Source organism: Hemiscyllium ocellatum, chromosome 4 (genome assembly GCF_020745735.1).
Source record: "Hemiscyllium ocellatum isolate sHemOce1 chromosome 4, sHemOce1.pat.X.cur, whole genome shotgun sequence".
Taxonomy (NCBI): Eukaryota; Metazoa; Chordata; class Chondrichthyes; order Orectolobiformes; family Hemiscylliidae; genus Hemiscyllium; species Hemiscyllium ocellatum.
Genome location: NC_083404.1, coordinates 117,269,778 through 117,285,702, shown reverse-complemented (window position 1 = coordinate 117,285,702; position 15,925 = coordinate 117,269,778). Strand labels below are relative to the sequence as shown.

Sequence of the window (15,925 nt, the reverse complement as noted above, 5' to 3'; positions counted from 1 at the left end):
TCTTAACAATGCGGAAAAAAAAAGAAAATTGTACACCAATTGTACACCATGAACATCAGAGGACATTGTGAGGTTAAGGATATCAAATGGTAAAGGAAGTTGTCTCATGCAGTTATCAAAGGAAAGAAATGATGTGCTGCTTGTCTTGTTAAGTTTCATGAAGAAACTGTGATAAAGGAATCAATAAACTCATTCTCCTGGTACAAAGGAAATTTGAAAGAATTTCCTTTGTAAGAATACCCAACAATAACATTTCCAGGAAAATCACATGGTACTTACATTTATTCCAGGAAGGCCTGGCTTTCCTGGTTGTCCTGTGAATCCGACATCACCCCGCTCACCTTTCTGACCCTGAATTGGACCAGATCGAGATGTTACCTAAGTTGGCTGTTGGTACTTATTGAATATCCCCATGAACATGTGCAGCCAATATATCTCACTGGTAATATTATCAGTGTTAGTGTTCTATGTGACCTATGGATTTTAGGTGATGATTTTGCAAACAAGGGAATAGAATGAACATTTCAACTTAAGAAACAAAATGAAGACTAGAGGGCTGAGTGGGAGCAGAAAATCATTGATTTGTTTTATAGATGTTATACACCTGAAGTATTGACTGATTCTTTTTTATCTCCACAGATCTGTTGAGTATGTCTAACATTTCTGTTTGTATTTCTGATTTCTGGCATCGGCACTTTTTGCTTGTATTTTACGGAAGCATCAACCAAAATGGGATTATCTATCATGTGTGAATGGTATTTTGTCTGTATATATTCCTTTTATCCTGATCCTTTCTGTAGCTGTCATGTTTACCATAAGCAAGGCCACAGAGAATTTATTGGCATAAAAATCAAACAAGGTAGTTTTGTTTTAATGTTCTACTGTCTGAAATGTCTCGATCATTCTATGAATAATTAAGAGAAAGACAAGAAGTCAATCCAAAACTGGATACCTAACTGATCGCTCTGCATTTCTTTTTATTTACTCACTTGTTTGGACATCTTCTTTATCTAATAAAGAGCTGACCTCGTGTGGGGCACTTGCACGGTAAAGAATTCAGAAGTTCTACATCATGTGCGGCAGATGGAGTTTAATTCAGATAAATGTGAGATGCTGCATTTGGGAAAGCAAATCTTAGCAGGACTTATACACTTAATGGTGAGGTCCTAGGGAGTGTTGCTGAACAAAGAGACCTTGGAGTGCAGGTTCATAGCTCCTTGAAAAGTGGAGTCGCAGGTAGATAGGATAATGAAGAAGACGTTTGGTATACTTTCCTTTATTGATCAGAGTATTGAGTATAGGAGTTGGGAGGTCATGTTGTGGGTGTACAGGCCACTGTTGGAATATTGCGTGCAATTCTGGTCTCCTTCCTATCAGAAAGATGTTGTGAAACTTGAAAGGGTTCAGAAAAGATTTACAAGGATGTTGGCAGGGTTGGAGGATTTAAGCTATAGGGAGTGGTTGAATAGGTCAGGGCTGTTTTCCCTGGAATGTCGGAGGCTGAGGGGTGACCTTATCGAAGTTTACAAAATTATGAAGGGCATGAATAGGGTAAATAGGCAAAGTCTTTTCCCTGGGGTCGGGGAGTCCAGAACTAGAGGGTATAGGTTTAGGGTGAGAGGGGAAAGATATAAAAGAGACCTAAGGGGCAACGTTTTCACACAGAGTGGTAAGTATATGGAATGAGCAGCCACAGGAAGTGGTGGAGGCTGGTACAATTGCAACATTTAAGAGACATTTGGATAGGTATATGAATGGGAATGGTTTGGAGGGATATGGGCCGGGTGCTGGCAGGTGGGACTAGATTGAGTTGGGGTATCTGGTTGGCATGGACGGGTTGGACCAAAGGGCCTGTTTCCATGCTGTACATCTCTATGACTCTATCTATTTTAGTGATATTAGATGAGACACCTGCAAAGTGCATCAGCCCTGGGACGAACACATGACCTCTGGTTCTCAAAGCTCTCCACTACTGATGTTTGCCAGGCCTCAAGTCTGGGTCTGCAGCAACACTCAAAACACACACAAGCAAAATCATGCCTTCCAAAGATCACCAAATGCCCAGGAAAGTCTAATTACAGGAACAACAATTGGACAAAAGTTGTCCTTTCCTCCTCCCCCACTTAGAATGGATGGAATTGATGAAGTCTTCCTGATGAAGGGCTTTTGCCTGAAACGTAGACTTTCCTGCTCCTCGGTTGCTGCCTGACCTGTTGTGCTTTTCCAGCACTACACTCTCGACTCTAATCTCCAGCCTCTGCGGTCCTCACTTTCACCTAGCAGAATTGGTGAGGAGCAATCCCTCCAGTCACAGGCTGGTTCTCCCTCGTGCTTGCAGCAAAGAGGTTCATAGTGATCAAGGCTGTCATGCTGGGATGAGAATGTAAGGCCATGAAGTGATTGGAACAGCAAGACCCAAACGGTGCTGGGGGAGCAGATTTGGGTGGAAGGATAGGGAAGCAAAACCATGGAGAGGTCATGGGAGCCAGGTCAGGGTTTTGGAAGAAACATGAACTTGCAAAGTAGAGGGAAGAGCTGCAAGAGTTGGGCTGGGGTGGGAGAAAAGGGGCTACATTGGAGATTGGGGATTTGCAAACAAGGACAAGAGATGCTATCGGGGGAGGAAGTTGAAAAGCTGAATGATGGACTGCAAAGAGGATGATAGAAACTTTTATAAAGTTCTTCCCAGGACATGGGTATGACTCGCTTGGCCAGCATTTATTGACTATCCCTAATTGCCCTTGAGAAAGTGGTGGTGAGCTGTATCCTTGTAAGTAGATCCACTTTGTTGTTTGGAAGAGAATTCCAGTTTTTTGACCCAGTGACACTGAAGCAACAGCAATATATTTCCAAAAAGGATGCTGCATGATTTGAGGGGGAGCTTGCAAGTGGTGACATTCTGATATAACTGCTGCCCTTGCTTCCCTAGATAGAAGCAGTCATTGGTTTAGAAACTGCTGTCTGAGGAGCTTTGGTGAATTTCTGCAGTACAACTCGTTGATGGTATATATTGTGTCTTAGAGCACGGTGGTGGAAAGAGTGAATGTTTATGGATGTTGTGCCAACCAAAAGGCTGCTTTGTCCTGGATGGTGTCAAGCTTCTTAATTGTTGTTGGAGCTGCACTCACCAAGACAAAGAGGAAGTGCAATCTTTAACTTTTCAACGAAGAAATACTCAGCTAACTGGGGAAAACTTGAACTACGATCTTAATGAATTTCTTCTGAATGAATGTGCATTAAATAGTAGTTGATATTAATGTAGTGAACACTACATCAATTGAATTATTTAGTATTAGTTTTATTTCATTATGATTTATATTTAGGTATTATAACTTTTTAAAGTGTCTTGTATATGAGGAAGTTTTAAAATTCTCCTTCTCTGTGACTCCAAATACTGGCTCATGTCAACACAAATATGCAATGTCCATCCATCACCGAAGAATGGAATTAATGAGATTAATAACCCAAGCAAGTCAAAAATTAATTCCCAGAAAATCATAATGACAGCTCAAAAAAAATCTGGTCTGCAGAGATTGATTGATATGTTTAGTCAGTGGCTCAGTCGACAATTACAGTGGCTCACAGCCCATGATCTCGGGGCTGGCTGATATTATTGATCACTACATCAATTGAATCATTGAGTATTAGTTTTTTTTCTATTAGATTAGATTCCCTACAGTGTGGAAACAGACCCTTTGGCCCAACAAGTCCACACCGACCCTCCGAAGAGTGACCCACCCAGACCCATTTCCCTCCAATTAACGCACCTGACACTATGGGCAATTTAGCATGGCCAATTCACCTGACCTGCACATGTTTAGATTGTGGGAGGAAACCGGAGCACCCGGAGGAAATCCACGCAGGCGCAGGGAGAATGTGCAAACTCCACACAGACAGTTGCCCGAGCCCAGAATTGAACCTGGGTCCCTGGTGCTGTGAGGCAGCAGTGCTCACCATTGAGCCACCATGCTGTTTTATTACATTATGATTTATATTTAGGTAAACGATCTTGTATACTAGGAATTTTTAAAATGCTCCGTCTCTATGACTCCATGCATGGATTTCAAACTTCATTGGTTTTACAGGTCAGGCCATTCAGGCTGAGGTGGATGGGGTGAGATCAAGGGTTGCCAGATCATGAGAAAATACAGGTGCATGAAGCCGATATATCAAATTGACATACTGATGCTATAATGTAGTATCTAGCCAAATAATAAGTAAGTTATTTTACTTATCAAATGAAAAATAAAAATCCATGGCAATTTCAAAACAGTTGAATTTTCAGATATTATTGGTTTTCAGATGACTAGGTTTGAGATATTGTCCCCATTGTGAAACTGAGAGGGTGGGAGAAAATAACAAGATAGATCACAATCTCTTTTTTTCTAACGACCTCTCTGCACCTCCAGAGATAGGAAATTAGGGCAAGGAGTTCAACTTTCTTATTGGATCATTCACGGACCAAAATGGAATGAGGAGTGATTACTTGTTAAATTCACTTGTAAAAATGTTGAAATTGTATTGATCATGTGACATATAAATGGACAAGATATTCAAAATTTTTGCTGGAATTACTTGGCATGTTTTAGAGGATTTAAGCCAGAGCTGAAAATGTGTTGCTGGAAAAGCGCAGCAGGTCAGGCAGCATCCAAGGAGCAGGAGAATCGACATTTCGGGCATGAGTCCTTCTTCAGGATTTAAGCCAGTCAGGAAAGTATTCCTGCATCAATAGTTTCTCATGAGATACGCTTCTTCAATATGATCAGGTTTTGCAGTATTAATCCATCTTTCATTAATTACATGATCATTCTTGATATAAAACTTCACACAACTCGCGTAACCTCTTTAAAGAAAAAGCACTTACAGGAAGGCCTGGTTTACCAGGAGGACCTACTACACCCTGTAGGAATAAAATTAAACAAGATCAATTTTACACTGATGGAGATACATTTCTTTCACATTTTAATTATTTTCAAGAATTAATTTTCTGTCCAAATGAAGAGTATTAGCCTTTTAGAACACTTTCCCAAAATCAATCATCCAGTGCGAACACCAAATATTCTTCAATCAGTCAAGAGTAAGGATGTGAGCAACTTGACATGGAATGTGTTCATTGCAGAAACTGATTTGAAGGTAGCTGCCTCTGTAATGCAACTAAGTCAATCCTCCATTGAAATTTCCTTCCCTGTTCCAAACACATTGTGACAGTGGCACATTAGACCTCCTTACAGTCTCCCACTCAATTTTCTTCAGGCCTCAAATCTTACATTTTTGTGTTTTTAAAAACCAAGTTTAATATCATAAAGTTGGCATTTACTGATTTACCTGTCCTTCACTCATATGAATCATTGTTTTTCATATTATGCTGATGTGCTTTGATCTTTTGTCTTGGTTTTCCAATTAAAGGAAATTACAGTTAATCAATGTGAGGGAAATGGTGTTACCAGACCTTAAACTGGTCCAATGGTCCACTTTCTTTCATGTTCACAGATGCTCATGGTAGACAATCGTTGACTAATTCTCGCAATGGGAATGATAAGGTGCACTCTCAATGCAAATATTGACATTATTTCTGGGCTTTGTATCCAGCTTGGATTGGAGATTTGATCAAATTCTTTTACAGTAGGTATTGTGGAACCTGCAGTTAAAGGGCCAGATCTATAGTAAAGCCAGGTGATTGACTATATCATACTGTCTTGTTATCAGAGAAAATGAGTGTTATCCATTGTACTGAGCACTGCAAAACATATTTGCAAAGTGCTTCCATTTGATCTCAAATCAGATTGCATGGTCCAAACTGCAGCTCCAGAAAGCAGTGCAAAATGTTTCTAAGTTTTTGCAATTATTAAGCTTATAGACTTACATCAAGTCCAGTTTTTCCATCCCGCCCAGGTGGGCCTGCAATCCCTGGAGATCCTGAAGATCCTGGTACTCCTGGTGGACCCGGTAATCCTGGTGGACCTGGTAATCCTGGTGGACCTGGTAATCCTGGTAGACTTTCCTTTCCAAAGTCAGGTCTTGGACCCCTGAATACAAAATCAGGCTAAATGAAAGAAAGAAATTGTAATTAATAAAGGTCCTATGTTTTTAGAAGTGAGGGTATCTTTAAAATCTACCAATGCAAGTATGCCATAATTCCATAGAAAGCCCTACAGTTACCAGTCTACATATAGGAAATGGTGAACACTGAACCTGAAGAAATGTTAAAATGTCCTGACTCCAATTAAGTTTGCATCCATTTCATTTGAGTCTTTAAATTTGCCTGAAGAATTTCATCCTCAATACTTTAAGGGCATTTGAACCTCACAGTGTTTCACTCAGAAGAATTCATTAAGGCAAGCAATTCCAACATGACTCTTGAGCAGACTTCTTCTGATGGTCAAGGTAACAAAAATAGAAAGTAGGATAAATGCACAGTTTTTAAGGACTAAATTATACCAGTTTGTTGCTCATTGCTCATTGTGATATTGTTTAACAACATTCCGGCTGAAACAAGCTAAATGCCATGTTACATTTTTTCCAACCAACTATTGATCAAAATTTTCTCCAATCTCTACCATGTATGATGTGGGAGTATTAAAGGAGGCATGAACGTTTAAAGTTCCTTTAAACAGAGCAATTTTGATTTTCCCAATAACTTCAGGACAGCAAGGGTGAAGATTTCAGGAATAGGAACAACCTCCAGGTTTTAATCAGTATACTAAGAAAATGTTTCATTCAAGAATTAAGGGAAATTGTAATCTTTAGTTTGATTGACTTCTCAAAATTGGTGATGGGGTTCAACAAAACATTTACCCCTCACACATTGTGCACAGTAATTTCATACAATGAAGAATACACGTTAATTATGCAGGCATTTGACACATTTCTTCAAGCCGATCAACCATTTCATTACAAATATTTCACTGAGTTTACAGATCAGCATGCAACTAATTAGCGAGACAGTGCCTCATCTTTTTGGGCATCAGCATTTCAAATTGTATCACTAACTACAAAGTTCCCACAGAGATAAGAACATTTTGTCTTGTGTTGTATTTCTGTATGTGTCCATAAATTTGAATGATTGTGTAGGCCTCGCTGCATTCACAGGCAATACCTATGGTGTATTTTATTTTGCTGTATATAAGGTTTCATATCATCCGCATCTAACTGCAGTTGTCTGTGTGATTTCCTACCTGGATAACAACTCATATTATTTGTCTGTGAATTATATTTTGCATCACAGTGTATTTCTTAAATATCTAGGTGCATGCATGTATCTGAGTGTCTATGTTTAAAAGGGCAATTTTAAAACCTATAAATTAGGTTTAGGGTCAAGTAAAATGACAAAATTGTTAAAATCTCAAACTGCCCCCAAACAAACCTCATTTCGAGTTTAATGGAGGTAGGAAAGAGTATGGGACCAACTAACTTTCAGGATATTTCTTGAGTCTCTATCTTTGAATTTCCTTCCCTTTACTGAATCTCAATGCTTTCACTAATTGATAACTTTTCATTCTGCGGCATGGCAACTAGCTATCCTCACATCTCTGGGAAGAAACGTATATTGTTTTAGATTACCTGCAGTGTGGAAACAGGCCCTTGGGCCCAACAAGTCCACACCGACCCTCCGAAGAGAAAATCACCCCCCTATATTTACCCCAGAATAATCCTAACACTACGGGCAAGTTATCTTGGCCAATTCACCTAACCTACACATCTTTGGACTATGGGAGGAAACTGGAGCACCCAGGGGAAACCCACACAGACACGGGGAGAATGTGCAAATAAAGCTAATATTGCTTCAAAGCAGAAAAGGAACAACAAAACGTGAAGTTTACTTTCCTCCCATTGGACACTGGTTAATATGTTTCATGTAAAAGTACAAGATGTGATATCTTCCTGAAACTGGTATCTATTTTTCTTAACTAGGATGAATTTTCAGAGAGATGGATAAAAGAGATACTGTCTCCTCAGTCTAAGCTATTTGAAATGTAATGACGGTTCTACAGCAAATGAAAGAAACTAAATGAACTAGTGCTAAGGGGATTGTACCAAATAATTTGCATGCATTCTATTCTACGGATGCATGCAAAAATCATGATGCAACAAAAAAAGCTCACTGAGTCGCACATTATCAAATAGAATTAATACCTCGGAATTAGGGATAATTCTCTAAGGGGAAAGAAAATGGGAAAAATGTTAGTACGTTCTTAACAGTGTGAAACGTGTTTACTTCTTGAGATAAAAATGAAGAAAGTTTAAGTTTAGTCCTGAAGTCAGGAACAATCAGCCATTTTGTGTTGATTCTCCCATTAGAAGGCTACTTCATTACCTCCCATCCCTACTGTCTCCACTTTATCCTATTACAAAGTTTTAAAAGTAAAATTTAATACATCACCTCTACAGACAGCCTTCATTCCTGGAGATCTATTTCAGACAACACAGATGTCTTATGTGTCTACCTCTTTTAAAATTCATTTATTGGATACAAGCAACACTAACTAAGCCAGCATTTGTTGTCCATCCATAGCTACCAGGGGGCAGTTAAGAGGCAACCAGACTGCTGTGGGTCTGGAGTCAAATGTAGACCAGATCAGGTAATGATGGTAGATTTTCTTCCCCATCAAGATATAAGTGAAACAAATGGGTTTTTACAGCAATCAACAGTGTTTACATGATTGCCACTAGACCAGTTCCCGTTGTCCAGGTTTATTTTATTGAATTCAAATGTCAACATTTTCTCTGGTGAGGTTTGAACCCATAGCATTAGTCTGAGTTTTAGGATTGCTAGTCCGGTGACAATACTAGTACATTGCTGCCCAACCTCACCAAAAATCGCCTCCGTGCCTACTTTCACAACTAAGACTCCCGCCCACCCTCTGACGACCCCTTCTCCCGCCTCCAACGCACCCCATCCACCTGGACACCCCGTGCTGGCCTCTTACCCACCCTCGATCTATTTATAGCTAACTGCCGCCGCGACATTAACCGACTCAACCTGTCCACCCCTCTTACCCACTCCAACCTCTCACTCTCAGAACGTGCAGCCCTCCACTCCCTCCGCTCCAATCTCAACCTCACCAAAACTCTTCAGCCTCATAAGGAAATTCAAGCATTTGCAAAGAAAGACGGCTAGTTGAAGGTTGAAGAAATAAAAATGGTTTGGTCATGACAAATTGAACTAAGTCAGATTGGGAAGTCTGATCAGGACGGACAAGTTGGACTGAAGGATTTGTTTCTCTGCTGTATGAGAGGATTTGAGAGGATTCAGGCCTTACTTCTCTCGCCTTTCCTCAAGCAATCCAGTTATTCCAGGTATTAGTCTAGTAAAGTTTTTCTCAACTACTTCCAAAGTATGAAGCCATGCCAAGTAGATTTACTCCATTGAATGATGTGGGAGCACATTGTAGTACTGGCCAAGCAGTCTATGGATTTGATTACCCAATAGATAACTGTGAAACTGAAGAAATAATTTCCTGAATTTGTGGTGTTAATACTAAAAGTGAAGATCACAAGTTGCTGTTCATCTGTATTTTTTGTATGTACCACCCTTGTATGTAACACCTGACCACACTTTTTGACTGAATGCCAATATGACTAGGGATGATCCTGAAATGTCAATTGCACCACACTCACCTCCAACACCCCAATAAATAGATAAACAATCAGATTCTCAAAGCAGAGGCTTGCTTGTGTTTTAATGTGAACACATTTTCAGCTTTGGTCACATTAAAACACAAGCAAGCCTTTGCTTTGAGAATCTGATTGTTTAACTATTTATTAGGGTGTTGGAGGTGGGTGTGGTGCAATTGACATTTCAGGATCATCCCTAGTCGTATTGGCATTCAGTCACAAAGTGTGGTCAGGAGTTACATACAAGGGTGGACTTGTTGGGCCAATCCATATATACCACACCATTGTTGTGATTCTGTTCGCCGAGCTGGGAGTTTTTGTTGCAACCGTTTTGTCCCCTTTCTAGGTGACATCCTCAGTGCTTGGGAGCCTCCTGTGAAGGGCTTCTGTGCTGATTCCTCCGGCATTTATAGTGGTTTGAATCTGCCGCTTCCGGTTGTCAGTTGCTGTCCGCTGCAGTGGTCGGTATATAGGGTCTAGTTCGATGTGTCTGTTGATAGAATGTGTGGATGAGTGCCATGCCTCTAGGAATTCCCTGGCTGTTCTCTGTTTGGCCTGCCCTATAATAGTGGTGTTGTCCCAATCAAATTCGTGTTGTTTGTCATCTGAGTGTATGGCTACTAGGGATAGCTGGTCGTGTCGTTTTGTGGCTAGTTAGTGTTCATGGATGCGGGTTGCTAGCTGTCTTCCTGTTTGTCCTATGTAGTGTTTTGTGCAGTCCTTGCATGGGATTTTGTACACTACGTTGGTTTTGCTCCTGCTGGGTATCGGGTCCTTTGTCCTGGTGAGTTGTTGTCTGAGAGTGGCTGTTGGTTTGTGTGCTGTTATGAATCCTAGTGGTTGCAGCAGTTTGGCTGTCAGTTCAGAAATGCTCCTGATGTATGGGAGTGTGGCCAGTCCTTTGGGTTGTGGCATGTCCTCATTTCGTTGTCTTTCCCTTAGGTATCTGTTGATGAAATTGCGCGGGTATCCGTTTTTGGTGAATACCTTGTATAGGTGTTCTTCTTCCTCTTTTTGTAGTTCAGGTGTGCTGCAGTGTGTTGTGGCCCTTTTGAATAATGTCCTGATGCAATTTCGTTTGTGTGTGTTGGGGTGGTTGCTTTCATAGTTCAGGACTTGGCCTGTGTGTGTGGTTTTTCTGTATATCTTCGTGGTGAATTCTCCGTTCGGTGTTCTTTGTACCATCACGTCTAGGAATGGGAGCTGGTTGTCCTTTTCTTCCTCTCTCGTGAATCGGATTCCTGTGAGTGTGGTGTTGATGATCAGGTGTGTGTTCTCTATTTCTGTGTTTTTAATGATTACAAAGGTGTCGTCCACGTATCTGACTCAGAGTTTGGGTTGTAATTGCGTTAAAACTGTTTTTTCTAACCTTTGCATAACTGCTTCTGCTATGAGTCCGGAGATCGGTGAGCCCATGGGTGTTCCATTGATTTGTTCATATATCTGGTTGTTGAATGTGAAGTGTGTTGTGAGGCACAGGTCCAGAAGTTTAAGTATGCTGTCTTTGTTAATAGGTTCAGCGTCCTGTTGTCTGTTATGTATGTCCAGCAGGTTGGATATTGTTTCTCTCGCTAAGGTTTTGTCAATAGAAGTGAACAGTGCCGTTACATCAAAAGGGCCACAACACACTGCAGCACACCTGAACTACAAAAAGAGGAAGAAGAACACCTATACAAGGTATTCACCAAAAACGGATACCCGCGCAACTTCATCAACAGATGCCTTAGGGAAAGACAACGAAATAAGGACATGCCACAACCCAAAGGACTGGCCATACTCCCATACATCAGGAGCATTTCTGAACTGACAGCCAGACTGCTGCGACCACTAGGACTCATAACAGCACACAAACCAACAGCCACTCTCAGACAACAACTCACCAGGACAAAGGACCCAATACCGAGCAGAAGCAAAACCAACGTAGTGTACAAAATCCCATGCAAGGACTGCACAAAACACTACATAGGACAAACAGGAAGACAGCTAACAACCCGCATCCATGAACACCAACTAGCCACAAAACGACACGACCAGCTATCCCTAGTAGCCATACACTCAGATGACAAACAACACGAATTCGATTGGGACAACACCACTATTATAGGGCAGGCCAAACAGAGAACAGCCAGGGAATTCCTAGAGGCATGGTACTCATCCACAAATTCTATCAACAAACACATCGAACTAGACCCTATATACCGACCACTGCAGCGGACAGCAACTGACAACCGGAAGCGGCAGATTCAAACCACTATAAATGCCGGAGGAATCAGCACAGAAGCCCTTCACAGGAGGCTCCCAAGCACTGAGGATGTCATCTAGAAAGGGGACGAAACGGTTGCAACAAAAACTCTCAGCTCGGCGAACAGAACCACAACAACGAGCACCTGAGCTACAAATCTTCTCACAAACTTTGAATACCACACCATATACACCACATGCTCAACCTTCATCAACTTGTCTCAACACATCCTCAAAAAACTCAATAAGGCTTGTGAGGCATGACCTGCCTCTCACAAAGCCATGCTGACTATCTTTAATCAAACTATGTTTTTCCAAATAGTCATAAATCCTAGCTTTCAAAATTGTTTCCAGTACCTTGCTTACCATAGAAGTTAGACTGACTGGGCTGTAGTTCCCAGGGATTTCTGTATTCCCTTTCTTGAACAAAGGAACAACATTTTCCTCCCTCCAATCATCCGGCACTACTCCCGTGGACAGTGAAGATGCAAAGACCATCACCAGAGGCACAGCAATCTCATTCCTTGCTTTCTGTAGTAACCTTGGATATATCTGGTCTGGCCCTGGGCGCCTATCTATCTTGATGCTTCCCAGAATTTTCAGCACATCTACTTTCTTAATATCAATCTGTTCAAGGCTAATAACCTGGTCCATGATGTTCTCACTATCAACAAGGTCCCTTTCTCGATGAATACTGAAGCAAAAAACACATTTAGGACCTCTCCTACCTCTTCAGACTCCAGACACAAGTTCCCTCCACTATCCCTGATTGGCCCTGCCCTCTCTCTGATCATTCTCTTATTCTTCACGTAAGTGTAGAATGCCTTTGGATTTTCCCTAATCCTTCTTGCCAAGGCTTTTTCGTGCCCCCTCCTAGCCCTCCTCAGTCTATTTTTGAGTTCTATTTACTCTGTAATCCTCTAAAGCTGTGCCAAATCCTTGCCTCATCAACCTTAAGTAAGTTTCCTTCTTCCTCTTGATGAGAGGCTCTTCTTCTCTTGTCATCCAAGGCCCCTTCACCTTACCATTCCTTGTCTCAGTGGGACAAAGTTATCAAACACTCACATCAAGTGTTCCTTGAATAGCCTCCACATTTCTGTTGTGCATTTTCCTAGAACAATTGTTCCCAATTTATACTCCACAACTCCTGTCTAATAGCAGTATAATTTCCCCTGCCCCAGTTAAATACCTTCCCATACCAACTGTTCCTATCACTCTCAATGGATATGGTAAATGTGAGACAGTTGTGGTCACTGCCACCAAAATGCTCTCCCAACAAGAGATCTGAACCTGGCCGGCTCAATGGCTAACAACAAGTCAAATATGGCCTCCCCTGAGTTGGCCTGCCTACATATTGAGTCGGGACAAACCTGACAAAATCAGGTCCATCGAAACTGTCTGCATTAGGGAGGTTCCAATCAATATTGGGGAAGTTGAAGTCACCCATAACAACAACTCTGTTATATCTGTACCTTTTCAAGATCTGCTGTCCAATCTGTTCTTCCATCTCTCTGCCGCTATTGAGGGATGTAAAGAAAACACGCAATAATTGACTGCTCCTTCCCTGTCACCGACTCAGTAGACAAACCCTCCTCAACAACCTCCTTTTCTCCAGCTGTGATGCACTCTCTAATTAACAATGCTACTCCCCCTCCTCTTTTACCACCCTTTCTGTCCTTTTTAAAAGATCTAAACCCTGGAACATGCAGCAATCATTCCTGCCCCTGTGAAATCCATGTCTCCGTTATAGCCACAACATCATAGTTCCAAGTCCTGATTCATGCTCTAAGTTCATCATTCTTATTCCTGACACTCCTTCCATTGAAACAGACACACTTAACCCATTCCTTTGCCCTATCAACTGTGTATACTTCCTGACCGACTCTCTGCACTCCATTTCTACCCATTCATCAATGACCCTTTCCTCTGATTTGTAGCTTTGGTTCCCATCCCCCTGCCAAACTAGATTAAAACTTTCCTGAAGTGCTTTAGCAAATCTTCCACTGAGGACATTGGTGCCCCTCCAGTTAAGGTGCAACTCGTCCTTCATGTACAGGTTCTACCTTTCCCAGAAGGTAACCCAATGATCTATGTATCTGAAGCCCTCCATCCTGCGCCAGCCCTTTAGCTATGTGTTTAGCTGCACTCGCTCCTTGTTCCTTGCTTCACTAGCATGTGGCACCAGTAGTAATCCTGAGATTACTATCCTACTCATCCTGCTTTTTAGCTTCCAACCTAACTCCCTGAAATCACTTTTTAGACCCTCATCCCTTCTCCTAGCTGTGTCATTGGTGCCAATATGCACCATGACTTCTGACTGCTCACATGAGAATAATCTTTTTCAACCAAAAGATGGTGACTGTGTGGAATTCACTGCACGCATTACTGGTTGAGGCAGAAAACCTTAATTTCAAAAGGAACCCAGTTGTACACCTGAGGCTCTGTAACTTGCAGGCCTACACACAGCTGCTGGCAAGTGGGACTGGATGCAGCTAGTTAGCTCAGTTGGTGTAGACATGATGGGCTGAGTGATCTTTATCTGTGTTGTAACTTTTTGATGGTTCTACATTTAAAAAGCAATGCATTGTCTCTAAATCACCTGTTTTTAAAGCCTTGAGGATGCTGCACAAAATCACGTTCTTCCAATGGGAGAGATTGTCTGGTAGCGGAATAATGGGAGATGGGTTATACCTCAGAAGATGTGTTACAGGGCCTTTCAGATATCCCAAAGCAAACAGATGACCAAATGTCTTACCCACTTCACATGCTTGCCAACCTACCCTCCTCACCCATCTATCTACCAGGCACTCTGCCCACCTGACACATTTATCTCAACCACTCAATTTCCATACCTGCTTGCCTTAGCAATCCGATCCCCTTACCCACATATTTGTCCCTCTGTGTGGAACTTTCAAAATAAGCTTTAGGATATTTAGACTGTCCATTTTAAAAATTCAGAAAATTGTCTTGTAAGAAGGGGGTGCACCTTCTGCACAGTTTATCCATGTTGCTTCCTTTAAGTATTCCTGGCCAAATTGGTTCTGAAGGACATTTCAACACAGCACCACTCAGGAAAATTCTGAGGAAGCTACAAGTGTATTTCTTTTGGTTGATTGGTGTCAGAAATAGGGTTTCCAGTCCAATTGGGGTGTCTAGAACAATGTGTGACTGCTGTTGCTGTTTCCTTAACTTTATCATGCCGTTTCCATGTGTGACAAATTTAAAATATTGTGTTAATTCAAAGTAACACTTATTTTAAAGTTAAGGAATGTGGAGGATACAAAATTATTCTGATGTGTATAAATGTATGGAATTGCTCGTGGTGATACATGTCCTCTAATGTATTACAGAAACAATGTCCAATTTGAAGAATAAGCGGTGCCTGAATCATTCAGAAGTGTTTTGAGGACAGTTTTGGATAGGAGATAGGATTTTAACCCACAGTTAAGTGAATACTGAGGTAGGGTGGAGCCCTGAGGCAGCAAGGATTTGGCCAGCTGCTCAGATGCTACTTCTCAGTGATATATACAGTACCTGGGTCCCTGGTACTCCCATTCACAATGACAGTCTGGTTGCTAAGGGTTTGTTTTCATAAATTAGCACATTAACAAGTTGGAGGGAGGGCTCTGTTGGATAGAGGTGCAAGTGCACAAACCTGTATATTGGATGAGAACCGGTACTCGTCATAACAGGTTCACATGTGAAGAATGTTTGCTTCTGTTGGACGGTGCCCATAAAACAGACAGTGCCTTCAGGAATATGGGAGAAATAAATTTGTGCTTTCACTTTATTTACTGGCTGACACCTTGGGGACATTGATATATTTTATTTTCTTGAACAGTTTCCTTTTATCTCCATCCTATTATTTCCTCAAGGGGCTGTCTCCTTGCCAGGATACATTTCATCGAGCAGTTGGACTGGGATCTTGATTTATCTTGCAGTACATCAACCAGGTCAGTCACTAGGACTAGAATAACAGCAATCACAGCCTTTACATCCTGCCCATTGATTATTTGTCATAGAGATGGAAACTCCAAAGTACAATCCACAGCAAAGTACTTCCACCAGG

At 41.5% G+C, this 15,925-nt stretch overlaps 1 protein-coding gene across 1 annotated transcript in view; it reads right to left on the bottom strand.

The window, feature by feature from the left end:
* The window catches only part of LOC132815241 (collagen alpha-1(IX) chain-like), a gene marked incomplete at its 5' end in the record, with an annotated part of 114,747 nt that overhangs the window by 87,804 nt on the left and 11,018 nt on the right, over nt 1–15,925 (bottom strand). The window contains 4 exons of the mRNA XM_060824056.1: nt 280–351; nt 4,865–4,900; nt 5,864–6,043; nt 8,134–8,154. Of these exons, the coding sequence (XP_060680039.1) occupies nt 280–351; nt 4,865–4,900; nt 5,864–6,043; nt 8,134–8,154 (309 nt within the window). The remainder of the gene's footprint in view (nt 1–279; nt 352–4,864; nt 4,901–5,863; nt 6,044–8,133; nt 8,155–15,925) is intronic.